This window comes from Rhineura floridana, chromosome 1 (genome assembly GCF_030035675.1).
Source record: "Rhineura floridana isolate rRhiFlo1 chromosome 1, rRhiFlo1.hap2, whole genome shotgun sequence".
Lineage (NCBI taxonomy): Eukaryota > Metazoa > Chordata > Lepidosauria > Squamata > Rhineuridae > Rhineura > Rhineura floridana.
In genome coordinates, this window is record NC_084480.1 from 309,423,691 (window position 1) to 309,441,615 (window position 17,925).

The 17,925-nt window shown below is 42.2% G+C and overlaps 1 protein-coding gene across 7 annotated transcripts in view; it reads right to left on the reverse strand.

The window, feature by feature from the left end:
- ZFAT (zinc finger and AT-hook domain containing) overlaps positions 1 to 17,925 on the reverse strand; it is a 126,159-nt gene that overhangs the window by 16,803 nt on the left and 91,431 nt on the right. For all 7 annotated transcript variants that reach the window (XM_061606964.1, XM_061606978.1, XM_061606953.1 and 4 more), the window contains 3 exons: positions 6,449 to 6,567; positions 4,547 to 4,670; positions 957 to 1,087 (listed from right to left, as the gene is read on the reverse strand). In XM_061606964.1, the coding sequence (XP_061462948.1) occupies positions 957 to 1,087; positions 4,547 to 4,670; positions 6,449 to 6,567 (374 nt within the window). The remainder of the gene's footprint in view (positions 1 to 956; positions 1,088 to 4,546; positions 4,671 to 6,448; positions 6,568 to 17,925) is intronic.

Below are 17,925 nucleotides of genomic sequence, written 5' to 3' on the forward strand. Positions count from 1 at the left end.
CATTACAACAAGAAAAACAACAATGCTACTATCTGACAGGCATGTTTTCCTCCATCTAGCAAAGTCCTACATATCAAATATGTCCCCAATAGGACTTCTGCAACCTCACTGCTTCCAGTGCTTGCAGATGGCTCTCTCATTACAGCATGATGCTCAGAAATGGAATAAAATGCAGGTCAATTTTCTCAGCTCTACTGCCCAGAGGCCAATTTAAACTGCCATTTTTACCACAATGTGGAAACCTATCTTTGGAAGAAATATAGCTACTCTGAATGAAGAGCCAGCTCACACGAACCAGGAGGCAAATGGCACACTGTTTCACGTGACTGTAATTACTTTAGTATTCTGGTGAGGGGTTGCTAGCTTGAATGTGCTGCTCCTGTATCAAAATCGCCCTGCACATAGAATGCCAAAATGTGTGTGAGAGAACTGGGCTAAAAGCTTTTTTTTCCCCCCAAGAGGCAAGGATTCAGTGCCTTAGTTCTCAGTGAATGAGAAATGAACTTCCCAACATCAGCAACACCTCCATCCATTCTGAACTGGTACAGTCCCAGAAAAAATTGCATGGTATGCCTGGTGATTGTTTGAATTGATTGCCAGTCACCCATTGTACTAGCGTAATAGGCTTGCAATAAATATTTTGACACCATCTGCTGAAAATAAATCTTTTCCCTCAAAACGTCATATATAGAAGTGACCAACTTGATTACACTCAGTTTTGGGCATATAATTCACACATTCTGTAATGCAGACTCCAGAAACAAATGTAGTCCAAGGTGTTGCTGCAAGAACGGCTGACTAATGAACTGCCTAGCTAAAGAGATGTTGTCTCAACATATTCCAAATCCATATTATTCACAGACAGTAAAGATCAGCCAAATTTGGTTCAAAAGGATCACTCTTGCAGACATGCACATGTACACACACCATTCCACAGGAAATGAAAGAGTTTTGACCTGCTTCACGACGGTAACAGTTCCTGGGGCCATGGCAACCACAGAGGCAACAGCAGCTGCATCGTGGGGCTCCGAACCCAGCTCTATGATTTGCTGCAGGAAGTTCACAGCTGTGGAGTCAAGTCGTCCCCCTAATCAAAAAGATGGACAAGATTGGAACTAGGCCAGCATTATGGTAACACAGACTTATACGTCTTCCATTCTGTTCAAGCTCATCTCCTTCACTCACGTTTCTGCCGTTGCACATTTCGCCAGGCTATCGCAGAAGGAACCTCCCCAGCCCATCTGTCCTGCCTGTCATCAAAGGACTCAGCTGCAGACGCGTCTATGGGTTTTTTCTCTTTTTATTAAAGTTATAGATACATCTAAAGCAGTGCGCCTCATTAACCTAACTACGCTTGTTAGGAACTTTGGCCCTAAACTAACACTGACTAAGCATGCTAACCAGGGCTGTGGAGTCGGAGTCAGAAGCAAATTTGGGTGAAGTCGGAAGCAATTTTGGGTGGAGTCGGAGTCGGAAGCAATTTTGGGTGGAGTCGGAGTCGGTAGAAATGTACTGATATTAATATTAATACATTAATATACATTTGCCATTTATGAAGGAGTCAGAGTGGGAGTCAGACAGTAGAAAAATAGAGGAGTCTGAGTCGGACAATAGAAAAATAGAGGAGTCAGAGTCAAAGGTTCGACATACCGACTCCACAGACCTGATGCTAACGCGGCACTAAGACATTGACTCAGCAACTGGGTCCCCCCCCCCCGAGTCCCCTTAAGTGGGCTTGGATTGTGCGTGCACACGCAGGCTACTCCTCAGCTCAAACTGTTGAATTTCCTGCCTCAAATGCCTCCAAGCACAAGGCGAAGATGGTTTGTCCTCAGCTTCCGTCTCCGACGGGGGGCAGCTGCTAACTGGTGGTTCTGGTGGGGATAGCTGGGCAGCACTTGGCTGGGAAACGTCTGATGTGCAAGGTTGATTCTCTGGCGGTGGCGGTGCTTCCACAGGAGGGTCAGGAGCTGAGGGGGCTGAGCTGTCCAAGATGGGGGCTGGGGTGCCCTGTGAGTCCATCCCTCTATCTGCCCCCTCTCCAGGTTCCCAGTCCTGATCCTCTGTTTCACTCTTGTCCATCTGCCCCCTTCCTGCTTGGCTCACGACACCATCTCTCATTCAAATCCCTCATCAAAACATCCCCTCTTCTCATTCTTCCCTGGACCCTGTCTTTTCCCTTCAACACTGTCTGGTCTTATGCCCTCAAACCCCAATGCATTACTTAGACAAAAGCCCCAATGGGCGTCACTGAGGATTGCATTCAAGCCATGAAAGCTTATGCCATGATAAATGCGTTCAGTCTTGAAGGTGCCATAAAGACTCTTGTGTTCCATTTACCTTTAGTGACCTCAGCAAATTGCTAAACCTGACTGACTGTAGAATGCTGTGGCATCAGGACCAGTACATGACCCCTCATTAGATGGGATCACTCAACAAGAAACAAAACAAGGGGTAGGCTGGAGCAGAGGGAGAAAACAATGATTGCTAACAGCCACAAAAACAGGATTACGAGCTTAGAGGGAGGCAGGTATCTCTCCCTGAAATCACTAGTCTTGAGGTTAAAATCAAACTTTGAGAACTAAAGGCTCAGTGCCAACATGAAGCAAATTCTGAAGTCTGAGCATTTTGGTCCAATCAGTGATTGTGATCCAGCAAGCCACATGCATGCCTGTCTGCTGCAGGAGGCTAATCTTCGCTAAAGACAGTCTGTAAAAGCAGGAGGAGAGGAAGCCCAAGTGACTTGCACATCTTCTAACTATGAAGTTCCAGTGTAATATCAAACTTGTGAAGAGGAATATGGAAGCTGATTCCATAATGAGAGACTCTGCATCCCCAGAAGGAAAAAAGAAGGGCTACACCTATCTTTAGGCCAAAAAAAATGAGGCACGCCTCAAATAGTGCCAAAGAAAACTTATTGTTTCATTTGCAGAAGTACACCAATTTCTTGCCTAAGAGATTTGCATTCCTCCCACCTTCAGGCAAATCCAAACCCTTGATCTGCTGTGCTTGGGGAGTGGGCAGTTGGATGAGGTGGAGGCCTCCCTTCAGCCAGCCCAGAACAACTCTGCTGGCTTCTGTCTGTGAAGCTTCCCATGCTGCCTGCTGATGGAAGCCCCCAGAAAGCCCCCAGAACAAGGCATTCTAGAAGCAGGAAGGGGTTTGGCCATCACTTGACGGCCTCGGGACCAATTCAACCAGATCCAGGCCAACATAGCCTGAAGCAGGCTTTTGCCTGCCCACATCCTCTTCTGTCACACCTTGCTGGGGTTCGGATTACTCTGCCAGTCAAGTTCCTTTTCAAAATTACATCTGAAGTGACTCATCTATGTGCTCTCTCTAGTTTCTTCTTCACATGCTGCATGTGGGGCTGCCTTTGAAGACGGTTCGGAAACTGCAACTTGTGCAAACTGCAGCAGCCAGATTGGTAACAGGGACCAGACAGTTCAAACATATAAAACCAATTCTAGCCAGCTTGCATTGGCTGCCTGTATGTTTCCGAGCACGATTCAAGGTGCTGGTTTTAACCTATAAAGCCTTGCACGGCTTAGGACCACAATACCTGATGGAACACCTCTCCTGACACAAACCCACCCATACACTACGCTCAACATCCAAGGCCCTCCTCCGGGTGCCTACTGGGAGGGAAGCTGGGAGGCTGACAACAAGGGAGAGGGTTTTCTCAGTGGTGGCCCCCAAATTACGGAATGATCTTTCTGACGAGGTGCGCCTGGCGCCAACACTGTTATTTTTTCCGCGCCAGGTCAAGACTTTCCTCTTCTCCCAGGCATTTTAGCATGTGTTTTTAAATTGTTTTTTTTAAAATGTGTTTTTAAATTTGTGTATTTGTTTTTAATGTTTTTAACTGTTGTAAACTGCCCAGAGAGCTTCGGCTATGGGGCGGTATACAAATGCAATAAATAAATAAAAATAAATAAATAAATACATGCCTCAAGCCATTCAAGGATTTGGGAGGATCCTCAAATGGCTTGATGTTGGTGGTATCAAGCGACAGCCAATAAGTGTTTCTTTTTCAAAGCTGCTCTACACAAAAAAATAAGCAAGATACTCTCTGGTGAAGCCACTTTTGTTGACAAAACATAATGCTGCTGCAATATTGAAACAGGAAGTCTCTTGTTGTCTGTCTCTCAGACCCCCATCTGCAATATGGGGATAATAATACTGACCTACCGTACAGTGCTCTTGTAAGAATTACTACGCTAATGTATGGGACTCACTTTGAACACCTTGGGCAGTATTCGACCACCACGATCAGTAGAAGGATTTCCACTTGCCCAACAGGACTTCCCCCCTCTCCCTTCATGCAACCCTCGCCCTCTGCAAATCTCCTCCAGAAGTTGGGAGAAAACCCCAGAAAAGATTTAGGGGGTGCATGGGGAGAGGAGAGGAAGAGAATGTTCTATTGCGCAAGGAGAAATTCTTGTGCTGACAGAATGAGCGACTTAGTGCTACATTGAATTCCACCCTTAGTATTTATATACTACTTTTGCGGAGCATTTATTGTTCCTTAAACATAACATTTTACCATTCTCTGAGGTATATCGCAGGTCCTGTAGAGCAGCAACAGCAGCCTGAGTTCCTTGCATATCTTCAGCTTTCGTGATATGGAGATATTGTGTAGATGTTTCTTCACAAATTTCTGTTGTTGGCTACAGAAACAGCCAGTGATTGGTGAATCAAAGGGCATCAGTAGGCACAAACACAACACAAAGACGCCAGAATAACTCAGCAATAAAGCTATAAACTATGCACCATATTACAGAGATTCATGTTTCACCCTGAAAATTATATGTACAGTATATTTCTTACAGTCAATTTATATTAACAGTTGCAAGTCTACTTTTTCTAATTATCATTAATTAATCATTTACACTTTTAATATGCTTTCAAATCTTTACCTTTTTTACCTTTATAGTAACTTGAGATGTATGCAATCTCCATTTTTCAAATGGGGAAGCTGAGGCTACAATCTTATGCACGTTTTCCTGGGTGTAAGCCCTATCGAACATAGTAGGACTTACTTCTTGGTAAACATGCATAGGATTGCACAGCACGGCGAAAGCATAAAACTTTCTCTAAGTTCATCTAAGGAACCTAATTTGAATCTAGGCCCCAACTCAACACTCTATAGAGACTTTAGTAAATGTAAATGTACTGCCTTCAAGTAGATTCCGACTTATGGCGACCCTATGAATAGGTACATTATAATTATTATTAATACCAGTTAAGCTCAACACTCTAGAGACCCAGAAGTTCTCAATGAACTTCCCTTTTGCTTCTCTTCCCACCCTTGTAGGCCACTCAGTAAAGCATAGATGTCTAGTTTAGAGGTTCTAAAACAGGAGTGGGAAATTACTTTGGTTAGTGGGCTGACTCAAGAATTGGCCTGTTCTCCATGGATCACTTTTGACATGTGGATTGGGCTGCCCACCTGTCAGTCGCATGATGTCATATGATTCACCTTCCAAGGAAGAATCGGAACCATGCTCTAACTGCATTTCCAATTCTTCCTTTGCAGCCACATCTTGAATTCAAGTCAGGGATGCAAAGATTCCTGCCAAAAGTGGGGCTTGCAATTGACTGCAAGCCCTACTTTTGGCAGAGATTGACTCCACTCGGGAACTCCTATCCGAAGCTCCTGAGTGGAACCAACCCCAATGTGGCTTGCATTTGGTGCCAATCCAAAAAGGTGCTGAATGTAAGCCCCATTTGCAGAGGAACAAGCGGGAGTTGTTTTCTGCAGCCGCAGCTTTACCTGACATCAGATACGGGGCAAGTTGTTGTGGCTGGGGAAAATGGCCTAATTTGGTCTGTGGGCTGGAGGTTCCCCATCCCTGCTCTGATACCTTCCGTGGGGGGAGTCTCTCTGGACGTAGCTGAATTATGACAGTAACATCTGAACTTACAAAGATCTGCACAATGGCAGCAGTTAAAAAGTCCCCCCTCCCACTAAAAGGTACTGCACTTGTGCCTGTCTCTATTGGGAAGAAGCTTCTCTCAGTGTGGTTGTACTGGATCACGCATAGCTGACACCCTGGTGATGCTCTACATGGAGGGCTTTAGAGTACCTGCACCAGCTTAGTGAAGGGAGATAAAGACAAGCACATTCCTTGGCTTGGAAGGTAGTATTAAACTATACTTTTATTGGTTGTCTTTGCCAACAATGTCTTATATCTTTTTCAGCCAATAGAAGAGTCCAAGATATATAATTATAGAGAAACAAATGGCAATGACAAAAAGGATCCTTTTCCCACATAGCTTACCTCTCTGCATGCCTACATTAGAAAGAACAGAGGAAGCACATTTTGTCATCTCAAAAGGCAGTTTATGCAGTACTATCCACATTCGATTCCAGTTTTCTCCCTCACCCCCGACCGTTCCAGAGAAGCTTGAAATTTTAGAGCAAGCTGTCACAGCTCGATTTTACCTCCCACTTTATCTCCTCTTCGTGTTCGACTACTTTGAGTTCATGCTTGTTCTTGAGGTGTCTGTTGAATTCCCACTTCGTACCATACACAAAGTTACAAGCTGGGCACTTAATACCCCCTGGAGGAACAGAAAAGGAGGGGCAAGAGAGAAGAGAACAAGATGAAATCTATCAGCTCAAACTGCTCATGGTGGGATGTCAGAATCCTCTCCGTTATTATAAATTAAGGCATTAAGTCTGGCAGAAAGACGTACACACCTCATGATGCCCACAGTTTGCTTCTTTATCAGGTTTAATAGCTGTGCAGTTTCTGATTTTTAAGTGCTGAAGATCCTACGCCTAGCTCACCCCCTCAAGCACTTCCTCTTCATGCTCCCCCTCCCATCCAGGCTGGCTCTCAACTATTACACACAGTGTTTTCTAGGCATCATTAAAGGGCAACAAATTCTCAGTGATATAATTACTATGTTTTTACTGCTGAAACAGAAAGGATATTGGGTTTTTTGATCTCCGGCAGCAAAGTCTTTTGGGTGAACGCCACACATGTGCACCCGCATGTATGTACACACACAATTCATTTTTATAGTTCCTTTATAGTCCCAGCTCCTACTGGGAGGAAGGGCAGGAGATTAGATTAGATTAGACTAGATTAGAGAGAGAGAGAGAGAGAGAGAGAGAGAGAGAGAGAGAGAGAGGCAGGCAGGCAGGCAGTTCTTGAACTAGAAATAGGACAAAATGGTTATTACTATTACACTACCCCCCAAGCATTTATTTTTTTATATATTTTGCATCCCCTCTCACAAAATCTTTGGCAATTTTACCATTTTAAATTGTTTTTGCTCTCTGGATTTAATTTTCCCCCCCTCATTCAGAAGAACCCCTGAAATCTTGCAGCAGAGTGCATAAAAATCAGTGCTTTAAAAAAAAATAGAAGCAATTGGATTTTTTTATTTAAATCATTTTTTATTTTATTTTTTTTAAAAATCACTAATAAAATAGTAAATTTCTCTCTCATTCAATTCAGTTTTATTACAATCATGCTAAACCTACACTTACAGTTTCATAAAAAAGAATTAATGGCTCTATCACACTCATACACACTGAGTTAGCTCCCAATCAAACATGGGCATTTATTTCAGTTTTTTATCTCATGAAAATGGCTCTGCCCAGCCTAACTACAAACTCTTGCTTCTTGGAAGTTCTGGACTTTCTCTGACCAAAGTTACATGGGCAAAGACTCAGGGTGTAGAGGAATGGGATTGTTGTTGTTGAGCTTATGTGGTAGTAGAGCTGGGCCACACAAGGCAAAGGAATTAGAACAGAGACAATATAGAAAAGGACAGTTGGAGGCAGGGTAGAAAGGAACAGTGGAGAGGACTGCAAAGAAAAAAGGAAAGACACTACAGTACAGACACAGCTTCCTATAGTCCTCCAGAAGAACTGTCATGGCTTCTGGGCATAAGAGAGACCCTATCTGGGAATATTTTGAAGAAATTCCTGAATAAAAATGACAGTGGGAGTGGGATTAAATCTAGTTGCAGACATTTTAAGGACAATGTATGTTTTGTGTTGTGATGACTTGTCTGTTAAGAGTTAATTACATCTGGAAGTTAAAAGCAAAGACTTTAAGGACAGCCATCAGCCAGCAACCCAGAAGACTGCTGCAACTGCAATGTTAAAATGATTTTGTAACTTTTATGTAACATTTAAGATTTAGTTTAATAAAACATAAGTGCTATTGCATTTGTGATTCAGTTCTCACCATTCCAAATGTAATGCTGTATCTGCAGCTGGAACCAGGAAATATTTACTATTTCCTAAATTAATAAAAATCAAGTTATCTAAACAATTACACAAAGTGTACCCTCCTTGTAAAATGCTATACTGAGTTGTACATTAACATGTTGGGCAGAGCAATGCAAATCATGGGAAGCTGGTGGGAGGGGAGGCCATTGGAGGAGGGGCTGGTGGGAAGCTCTGCTGCATCCACTCCCCGTTCGGGAGCTGCTGGGCTGGCTGAACAATGGCTCAGTCAGGAGCCACGTGCGGGGACCAGAAAAGCAAAAGCCAACCCCCCTGAGTACCCCTACTGGGGAGTAAGCACCGCTGAAATTATTTTACTCTGCCGGCCTATTGCCTGATGGAAATTTTGCATGGATTGGGACCCGAGGGAGTACCCTGAATGTGAGGAGGAGGAGGAATAAGTCCTTCCCACTTGGCTCCTCCTCCACCATGCCCCCAGAAGCTCCCATTTTCATGCCTTCCACTTTCTTCCATCAGCTCTCCGTCCACTGGGCTGGGTGTCCCCAGCAGACCCCTGGCTGAGCCAGCAGGGTCCCGGCGATGCCATGGCTCAGCTAGGATGAGGGGTCTCTACGGTAGAGCCCAGAGGAGCCGAGGGCCTGCTGGCTCAGCTGAGGGTCTGCCACATCCAACTCCCCCCCCAGCCCAAAGCGAATACAAGCTGACCTGCACCCTTAGTAATCAGATTTGCACCACTGTTTAAGAAATATGTGAAGAACTATAAGTGACAAACTTGATTTAAATCAAGGGTTTCTCTTGGCGATTTAAATCATGATTTAAATTGCCTTGATTTAAATCAAGTCATCCTGTCTTATAGTGAAATATCTTGGGGGGAAAGAAGACAGCATGGTGGGAAATGTTACTTTGTAGTGAGCACTACAACAAAACATAACAATGAGGTATGGATGCTTGAAGAAGTCATTCTTTGTTAATTCCAACAGGAATGGACCTAATCTGCACCTCCCAAAGTGCACACTGTAACATAGGGTGGTATTCAATGCTAGTTCTAAGAGCAGATCCACTGAAATTAATGACTAACATAGGTTCATCAATTTCAATGGGTCTACTCTGAGTATGACTTAGTTGAATACAATCCAGTTATCTTTCACACTTCTCTGATTTTGCAATGCAGTTCTTCACTCAAAAATATCTCAAAGGCATATCAAAATGTGTATTTTAGAATTGATTACATTTAGAAATGTGTACTTGATTTCTATGTGGATTTGTAAAAAAGAAGCACCCGCAGATTAATGCAGAAATGGGACAGCAGTGACTTACAACTGACCATGTCTGAAACTGACATGGACAGGAAATACATTAATCCATCCATCTATACCCCAAGGTCTCTCTCTTGACCTTTTTAAAAAATGCTATCTTACTGCAACAGCATGATGGAAATGGTCATTTGCAGCAGGCACTGATCAACAGTGAAGGAGGAAAACCTGGGAAACGGTTCCAAACCAGTATTCCTGGACCCTCAACAACCAAAACAGACAAAAATTTGAATATAGATATTGGAAATAAGAGCTTTCCCCCACTGCTCTATTCACCTGTGACCTTCTCCCAAGGACTAATTATCACATCAATGATGCATCCACTGGCTGGCTGTCGGAGTTAGAACACACCTCTTTCCCTAGAACAGCTCACCACGTGGCTGGGTGCTGTTGCATGTATTATGAACTGCCCTGTGATCCCAATTGGAAGTAGGGGGATCTATAAATTTTCAATGGTTGGCAAATGAGACCATGGAAAGCGTTCATGCAGTAGAAACCATCTGCAGGGCAAGCCGTTCTAAAGTTACAACAGTATGTTGGAAAATGTGCCACTGGCACATCAGTTTCAACAACAGTTTGGTGGCAAATGCAACATCCTCTCTAACCCAAACTCTTACAAGATGGGATTTCATCAGCAAGGTGGAATGGAATTATTTTCTATTTTATTTCATAAAACCTAATTAAAGCGAGGCTCATTTGCTGACATTTATTAGTCTTCAAGGATGTCCTGCCTATTATTATCTTTATACACTTTAGACAATGGAGGCTTCCTGATTTTATGCTAAACTGGAATTGCTTCTCTGTCAAAGGCCATAATATGCAACAGTGCATGGCACTCAAGTAAGTACCTTTGGCACAGGATAGGAGAAAGATATCATCAGTTACCAAATCTGAAATGAAATATTCATTCCCTATCACCCTCTTAATAAAAACTCAATTAGATGAAAGACCTTTCTATATTTCTTTTAAATTAAAATTACTGTAACAATAACACCCTGTTAATTAAAATGGGCACCTTTGTCACAGCGACTTTAATTAAGGAACAACAAATGAAAGCGTGCAATTGAGCCAGTAGCATAAAACTATGTGGCAGTTAATTGACATCACAGCTAAAGAAAATTAATTTCTATCCAATTCCTTAAACACTTTGGCAGTGTAGAGAAAAAAGATCACTGAATGATGTCCCTTATCTGCTTTTGACAACCACGTATGTAATCAAATTGTACTGGAATACTTCACATTTCTGAAATGCCAGCTGAGAAATACCACTGCTGTTGTCCCCCTGCCCTGCCACAAAAAACAATTAACATACTAACTGGTCCCTTGGAAGTCACTTTTAGTTCTTATATTGCATTAATGACAAGGGGCTGTGAATGAAAAAATTCCAGATAACAAGCAGCCAAAAATACCCTGAGGATCTGTATGGTAGTGATTGTACAGACATACTCTCCTTTTGGAAGGCTTCCTTCCTATCTGCTCCTTCTCACAGTGAACCTCCATTTAGTTGCTTCAAGTTCTTGAATTTAAGTTACAGCATTGGGGGGGGTGATGGTGTAGCATGAAAGGTGACCAGAGGGAAGTTTACTAGAAAATACTTTCAGTAAGTATTTTTCTTAATATAACTACATACAAATTTATTTATTTATTTATTTATTTATTAAACTTGTATACCGCCCCATAGCCGAAGCTCTCTGGGCGGTTTACAGTAACTAAAAACATATACAATTTAAAAATACATCTTTTAAAAAACAATTTAAAACACAATTTAAAAATTTAAAACAATATCAAACAAATGTGTGCTTTAGGCCATTTCCTTATCAACAGTTATAGCTCCAGATCCTTAGTCTGCTGCTTAAAACTTGGGACAGTTTGAGCAACAAAATCACTGCATGGAGCAACTCATGCTTAAAAAAACCAAAACAATTTTGCCTCCTCAACTTTACAACTGATATTCCAGTCACACTGCCTTCTTTTTAGCGATAAAGAGAACAAGTGGATCTTTTTAGAGATGGCTGGGATGGTCAGTTTTAGTTGTTAGTTCATTGTAAACTCCTCTACCACTATAAATGTGCTCCTTTTATCTTTTACCATCTTCTAAAAAATTTATCTTGCTACTACTAGACACACATTTGTGTATTATAGATAAAAGGTAAATCCAGCATGCATTCTAGTCACAGGTACATTCCTGGCTTCCTAGGAATCCCCACTTCCCTAATGCGAGGTCATTAGGGTTCATGAAGGTCGTTAAAGCTGATGCAGTGAGGACTCCTCCCCATTCTGCCACATGCATGGCTTGTCCTGTTTTTATAAGTGTATTCTTGGTTGCCATTTACACACATATGTTAGTCCATGCAGACACACAGACACAGACAGACACCTTGACTGTCCGTTCATCTGATGATTCCTATGCCAATAGGCATAGGAAACTGCCTTGTTCTAGGCGAGACAGTTGGTTCCTCCATTTCTCATTCACTGTGTTCAATATTGTCTACAATTGACAGTGGATCTTAAGGTTTCAGGTAGGAGATGCCAAAGACTGAATCTGGGACCTTTTGAATGCAAAGCAAGTGGTTTTCCACAGAGGTACAACCCTTCAAAAGTTCATGCTGCAATAAATGCATTTGTCTCTAAGGTACTAGAGATCTCAGTTTTCTCACTGGTTTTGAGGACTCCAAGAAACTAGTGTCGGGATATACCCATTATGATGGTTTTGTCTCCCATGCTCAAATTTGCAACAATGGGATGTGGGGGGGAGAGACAGTGTAAATTCTGGATGAATTTGGCTCATGTCGTCATTTCTGTGTTGTTGGAACATGGGTTACCACATCTGATAGACATGAATTGCAAAAGAAAAAAGGGAAAAAAAGAGTAATTTGTAAATGCTTTCAGAAATAAGAACATAAGTGGAAATGTAAACAACAAGAAGGATCATTTTATCATATGTGGTGGTTGTGTAAACAAGCAAAATTATTTTGGGCACAGATAGGTAGGATGATGCAAAAATTTTTAAAGATAAATATTCAGTCAAAGCCAGAATTTTTTTTATTGGGTTTTATGGATAAACAAAAAGAAAAGAAATATGGAAGAATAATATTATATATGATTACGGCAGCAAGATTATTATATGCACAAAAGTGGAAAATAGAATCAATACCAACAATGGAAGAATGGCTATTGAAATTAATGGACTTAGTCGAGATGGATAAATTGACATGCCTAATCAGAGAAAAAATGACAGATACATTTCTTAAGGAATGGAAGCCTCTTTTAGACTTTTTGTTGAAAGACAAAAATGAAATGATGATAATGGGATTTGATGATTAATTAAGATGGACTATGGAGAAAAGTGATTTTGTATGTTTTAGGGGACAGGTTTGATATATATTACATACGTATAGCTGATCTGTGACAAGTCGGAAGTCAAGTTTTCTTTTTTTTTCCCTCTCTCTCTCTCTCTTTTTTTTATATATATACTTTTTTATTTTTATTATTATGTTTTTGTTGTTTGATTTTGTTTTGTTTGTTTTATGAAAAATTGAATAATAAAGATTATTATGAAAAAAAAAAGAAATAAGAACATAAGAACATAAGAAGAGCCTGCTGGATCAGGCCAGTGGCCCATCTAGTCCAGCATCCTGTTCTCACAGCGGCCAACCAGGTGCCTGGGGGAAGCCCGCAAGCAGGACCCGAGTGCAAGAACACTCTCCCCTCCTGAGGCTTCCGGCAACTGGTTTTCAGAAGCATGCTGCCTCTGACTAGGGTGGCACAGCACAGCCATCATGGCTAGTAGCCATTGATAGCCCTGTCCTCCATGAATTTGTCTAATCTTCTTTAAAAGCATCCAAGCAGGTGGCCATTACTGCATCTTGTGGGAGCAAATTCCATAGTTTAACTATGCGCTGAGTAAAGAAGTACTTCCTTTTGTCTGTCCTGAATCTTCCAACATTCAGCTTCTTTGAATGTCCACGAGTTCTAGTATTATGAGAGAGGGAGAAGAACTTTTCTCTATCCACTTTCTCAATGCCATGCATAATTTTATACACTTCTATCATGTCTCCTCTGACCCGCCTTTTCTCTAAACTAAAAAGCCCCAAATGCTGCAACCTTTCCTCGTAAGGGAGTCGCTCCATCCCCTTGATCATTCTGGTTGCCCTCTTCTGAACCTTTTCCAACTCTAGAATATCCTTTTTGAGATGAGGCGACCAGAACTGTACACAGTATTCCAAATGCGGCCGCACCATAGATTTATACAACGGCATTATGATATCGGCTGTTTTATTTTCAATACCTTTCCTAATTATTGCTAGCATGGAATTTGCCTTTTTCACAGCTGCCGCACACTGGGTCGACATTTTCATCGTGCTGTCCACTACAACCCCGAGGTCTCTCTCCTGGTCGGTCACCGCCAGTTCAGACCCCATGAGCGTATATGTGAAATTCAGATTTTTTGCTCCAATATGCATAATTTTACACTTGTTTATATTGAATTGCATTTGCCATTTTTCCGCCCATTCACTCAGTTTGGAAAGGTCTTTTTGGAGCTCTTCACAATCCCTTTTTGTTTTAACAACCCTGAACAATTTAGTGTCGTCAGCAAACTTGGCCACTTCACTGCTCACTCCTAATTCTAGGTGAACAAGTTGAAAAGTACAGGTCCCAATACCGATCCTTGAGTGACTCCACTTTCTACAGCCCTCCATCGGGAGAACTGTCCGTTTATTCCTACTCTCTGCTTTCTGCTTCTTAACCAATTCCTTATCCACAAGAGGACCTCTCCTCTTATTCCATGACTGCTAAGCTTCCTCAGAAGTCTTTGGTGAGGTACCTTGTCAAACGCTTTTTGAAAGTCTAAGTACACTATGTCCACTGGATCACCTCTATCTATATGCTTATTGACACTCTCAAAGAATTCTAATAGGTTACTGAGACAGGACTTTCCTTTGCAGAAGCCATGCTGGCTCTGCTTCAGCAAGGCTTGTTCTTCTATGTGCTTAGTTAATCTAGCTTTAATAATACTTTCTACCAGTTTTCCAGGGACAGAAGTTAAGCTAACTGGCCTGTAATTTCCGGGATCCCCTCTGGATCCCTTTTTGAAGATTGGTGTTACATTTGCCACTTTCCAGTCCTCAGGCACGGAGGAGGACCCGAGGGACAAGTTACATATTTTAGTTAGCAGATCAGCAATTTCACCTTTGAGTTCTTTGAGAACTCTCAGGTGGATGCCATCCGGGCCCGGTGATTTGTCAGTTTTTATATTGTCCATTAAGCTTAGAACTTCCTCTCTCGTTACCACTATTTGTCTCAGTTCCTCAGAATCCCTTCCTGCAAATGTTAGTTCAGGTTCAGGGATCTGCCCTATATCTTCCACTGTGAAGACAGATGCAAAGAATTCATTTAGCTTCTCTGCAATCTCCTTATCGTTCTTTAGGACACCTTTGACTCCCTTATCATCCAAGGGTCCAATTGTCTCCCTAGATGGTCTCCTGCTTTGAATGTATTTATAGAATTTTTTGTTGTTGGTTTTTATGTTCTTAGCAATGTGCTCCTCAAATTCTTTTTTAGCATCCCTTATTGTCTTCTTGCATTTCTTTTGCCAGAGTTTGTGTTCTTTTTTATTTTCTTCATTTGGACAAGACTTCCATTTTTTGAAGGAAGACTTTTTGCCTCTAAGAGCTTCCTTGACTTTGCTCGTTAACCATGCTGGCATCTTCTTGGCCCTGGCGGTACCTTTTCTGGTCTGCGGTATGCACTCCAGTTGAGCTTCTAATATAGTGTTTTTAAACAACTTCCAAGCATTTTCGAGTGATGTGACCCTCTGGACTTGGTTTTTCAGCTTTCTTTTTACCAATCCCCTCATTTTTGTGAAGCTCCCTCTTTTGAAGTCAAATGTGACCGTGTTGGATTTTCTTGGCAATTGGCCAGTTACATGTATGTTTAATTTAATAGCACTGTGGTCACTGCTCCCAATCGGTTCAACAACACTTACATCTCGCACCAGGTCCCGGTCCCCACTGAGGATAAAGTCCAGGGTTGCCATCCCTCTGGTCGGTTCCATGACTAACTGGTCTAGGGAATAGTCATTTAGAATATCTAGAAACTTTGCTTCTTTGTCATGACTGGAACACATATGTGGCCAGTCTATGTCCGGGTAGTTGAAGTCACCCATTACTACCACATTTCCTAGTTTGGATGCTTCCTCAATTTCATATCTCATCTCAAGGTCTCCTTGAGCATTTTGATCAGGGGGACAATAGATCGTTCCCAGTATTAAGTCCCTCCTGGGGCATGGTATCACCACCCACAATGATTCTGTGGAGGAGTCTGCCTCTTTTGGGGTTTCGAGCTTGCTGGATTCAATGCCTTCTTTCACGTATAGAGCGACTCCGCCACCAATACGTCCTTCCCTGTCCTTCCGATATAGTTTATATCCAGGGATAACCGTATCCCACTGGTTTTCTCCATTCCACCAGGTCTCCGTTATGCTCACTATATCAATGCTCTCCTCTAAGACCAAGCACTCCAGTTCTCCCATCTTGGTTTGGAGGCTCCTAGCATTAGCGTACAGGCACTTGTAAGCAGTGTCTCTCTTCAAGTGTCTTTGGCACTTGTGGTTTGGCCTGTGGTAATTTTGCTCTTCTGAATTTATATCCTGTGCCCCTGCTCTCACAATGCCTACTTCTAGGCCTACCCCTTTTAAAATTTCATCATTTCTTTGGTTTTTATCCCAGGGGGGAGGTTTATTCCGAACTGGACCTTTCTCAGCTCCTGTCGGGTTTCCCCCCTCAGTCAGTTTAAAAGCTGCTCTGCTACCTTTTTAATTTTAAGTGTCACGCTGGGAAGAATTATGTTTTATTCATTATCTAGAGATGCAGTGTTATTCTGGCATCTCTTCTAGTGTAACAAAAAAGGCAAATTTTTAAATCTTCACAAGATGCTTTTTAAGGAAGGGAAAAGTTCTGCATTTTGTTGTTCAATATGGGAGCAAACACTTGGAAACTATCAGTAATAAAATAAGAAAGTCAACTTCCCCAAACAGCTCAGCATTTTCCAACGCAATGTAATCTAATTTGGCTTCCTTTACTTTCCCACTTGCAGGAGTGTTATGTGCTTTGTTTTGTCCTGAATCTTTGAATCCATTTCATACTTCACAAGCTATTGGATTGTGCTGTCAGATTTCCAACTGCACAAAAGCAAAATGTCCCTTAAGAGAGCAGCAGATACATCTTCTACAGTTGCATACAGATATTATGTTGTCCTGCAAAACCCTTTTTTAAACAAGATAGGGCCCAGAGCAGTGAAAAGAATCCTTTAAAATTCCTTCCCTGTCCTCTTCCTTTATCTTCTGGGGCTTTAGCGATCATCGCAACAGAAGACAATATAGCAGGCGGAGTTTAAAAATGCTGAAACTCACACTTTGATGCTCAACTATTTGTAAGCGAACCCAGCTGATTTCAAGTGGAACTGAAAAATGTATGTAGAAATGAAGAACAAACAAGTGTGTCTTGGGGAAACTCTGTGGAAGGCACACTCAGAGTTTAACTAAGCAGGATTTAACCCACAGGTCAGATCCACAAGTGACACAAAAGAGATCTGGTCAGGTTAAGAACAGATTAAGAGCCCTGCTGAATCAGACCAAAGGCTCATCTAATTCAGTTGTCTCCCACCGTGGCCAAGCAAATGCATCAGAAGCCCCTGCTTACATAATGAGTTGAATGTGTTTGGCCACCTGGCTGGCTCCATCAGAAGCAGTTCACCAAATCAAAGCTGCCATTCTGTGACACTGGGTAGTATTCAACTAAGTGCTACTCAGAGTATACCCACTGATATTAACAAACACAAGTTAGCCATGTCTGTTAACTTCAGTGGGTCTACTTGAGTAGGACTGGCATTGAATAGCACTCACTGGTTCCAAAGAAATAAAAAGAAGTTCCAAGGGGTGTGGTCTAGTTGTTACCCTCTGTGGACAGAAGGCTCTTGGATCCAGCAGATGCTTCAGCGAGCTGAAAAGGGACCATGTCGATTTTTGCAAGTCTCCCCTTTCTCCTGCTGCCTCTGCGCCATTCCAAAGTGTGCCCAAACATTATTGAGCAGATTGGGGGGGGCAGAGGGGGCTGTAGAGGGAAGGGAGAATCAGCAAAAATGGCCTCCCCCACCCTTTTTCCAATAATGGGAGCCTCTGCTGAATCAAGGGGACTTCTGTCAGTGGAGGGACTCAACTGAATACAATTCCAAATAAATATGTTCAGGATAGGAGATGCCAGACCCAAATACAGCTCCACAGCCAGATTTAAAACATATAAAGGCAGAACTGAAAGATAACCATTTCTCAAATACAACAGCAACTTTTTTTCCCCTTCAGAAGCGCTTGGTGTCATTCCCATGCAGGAAGAGTCAAGCACA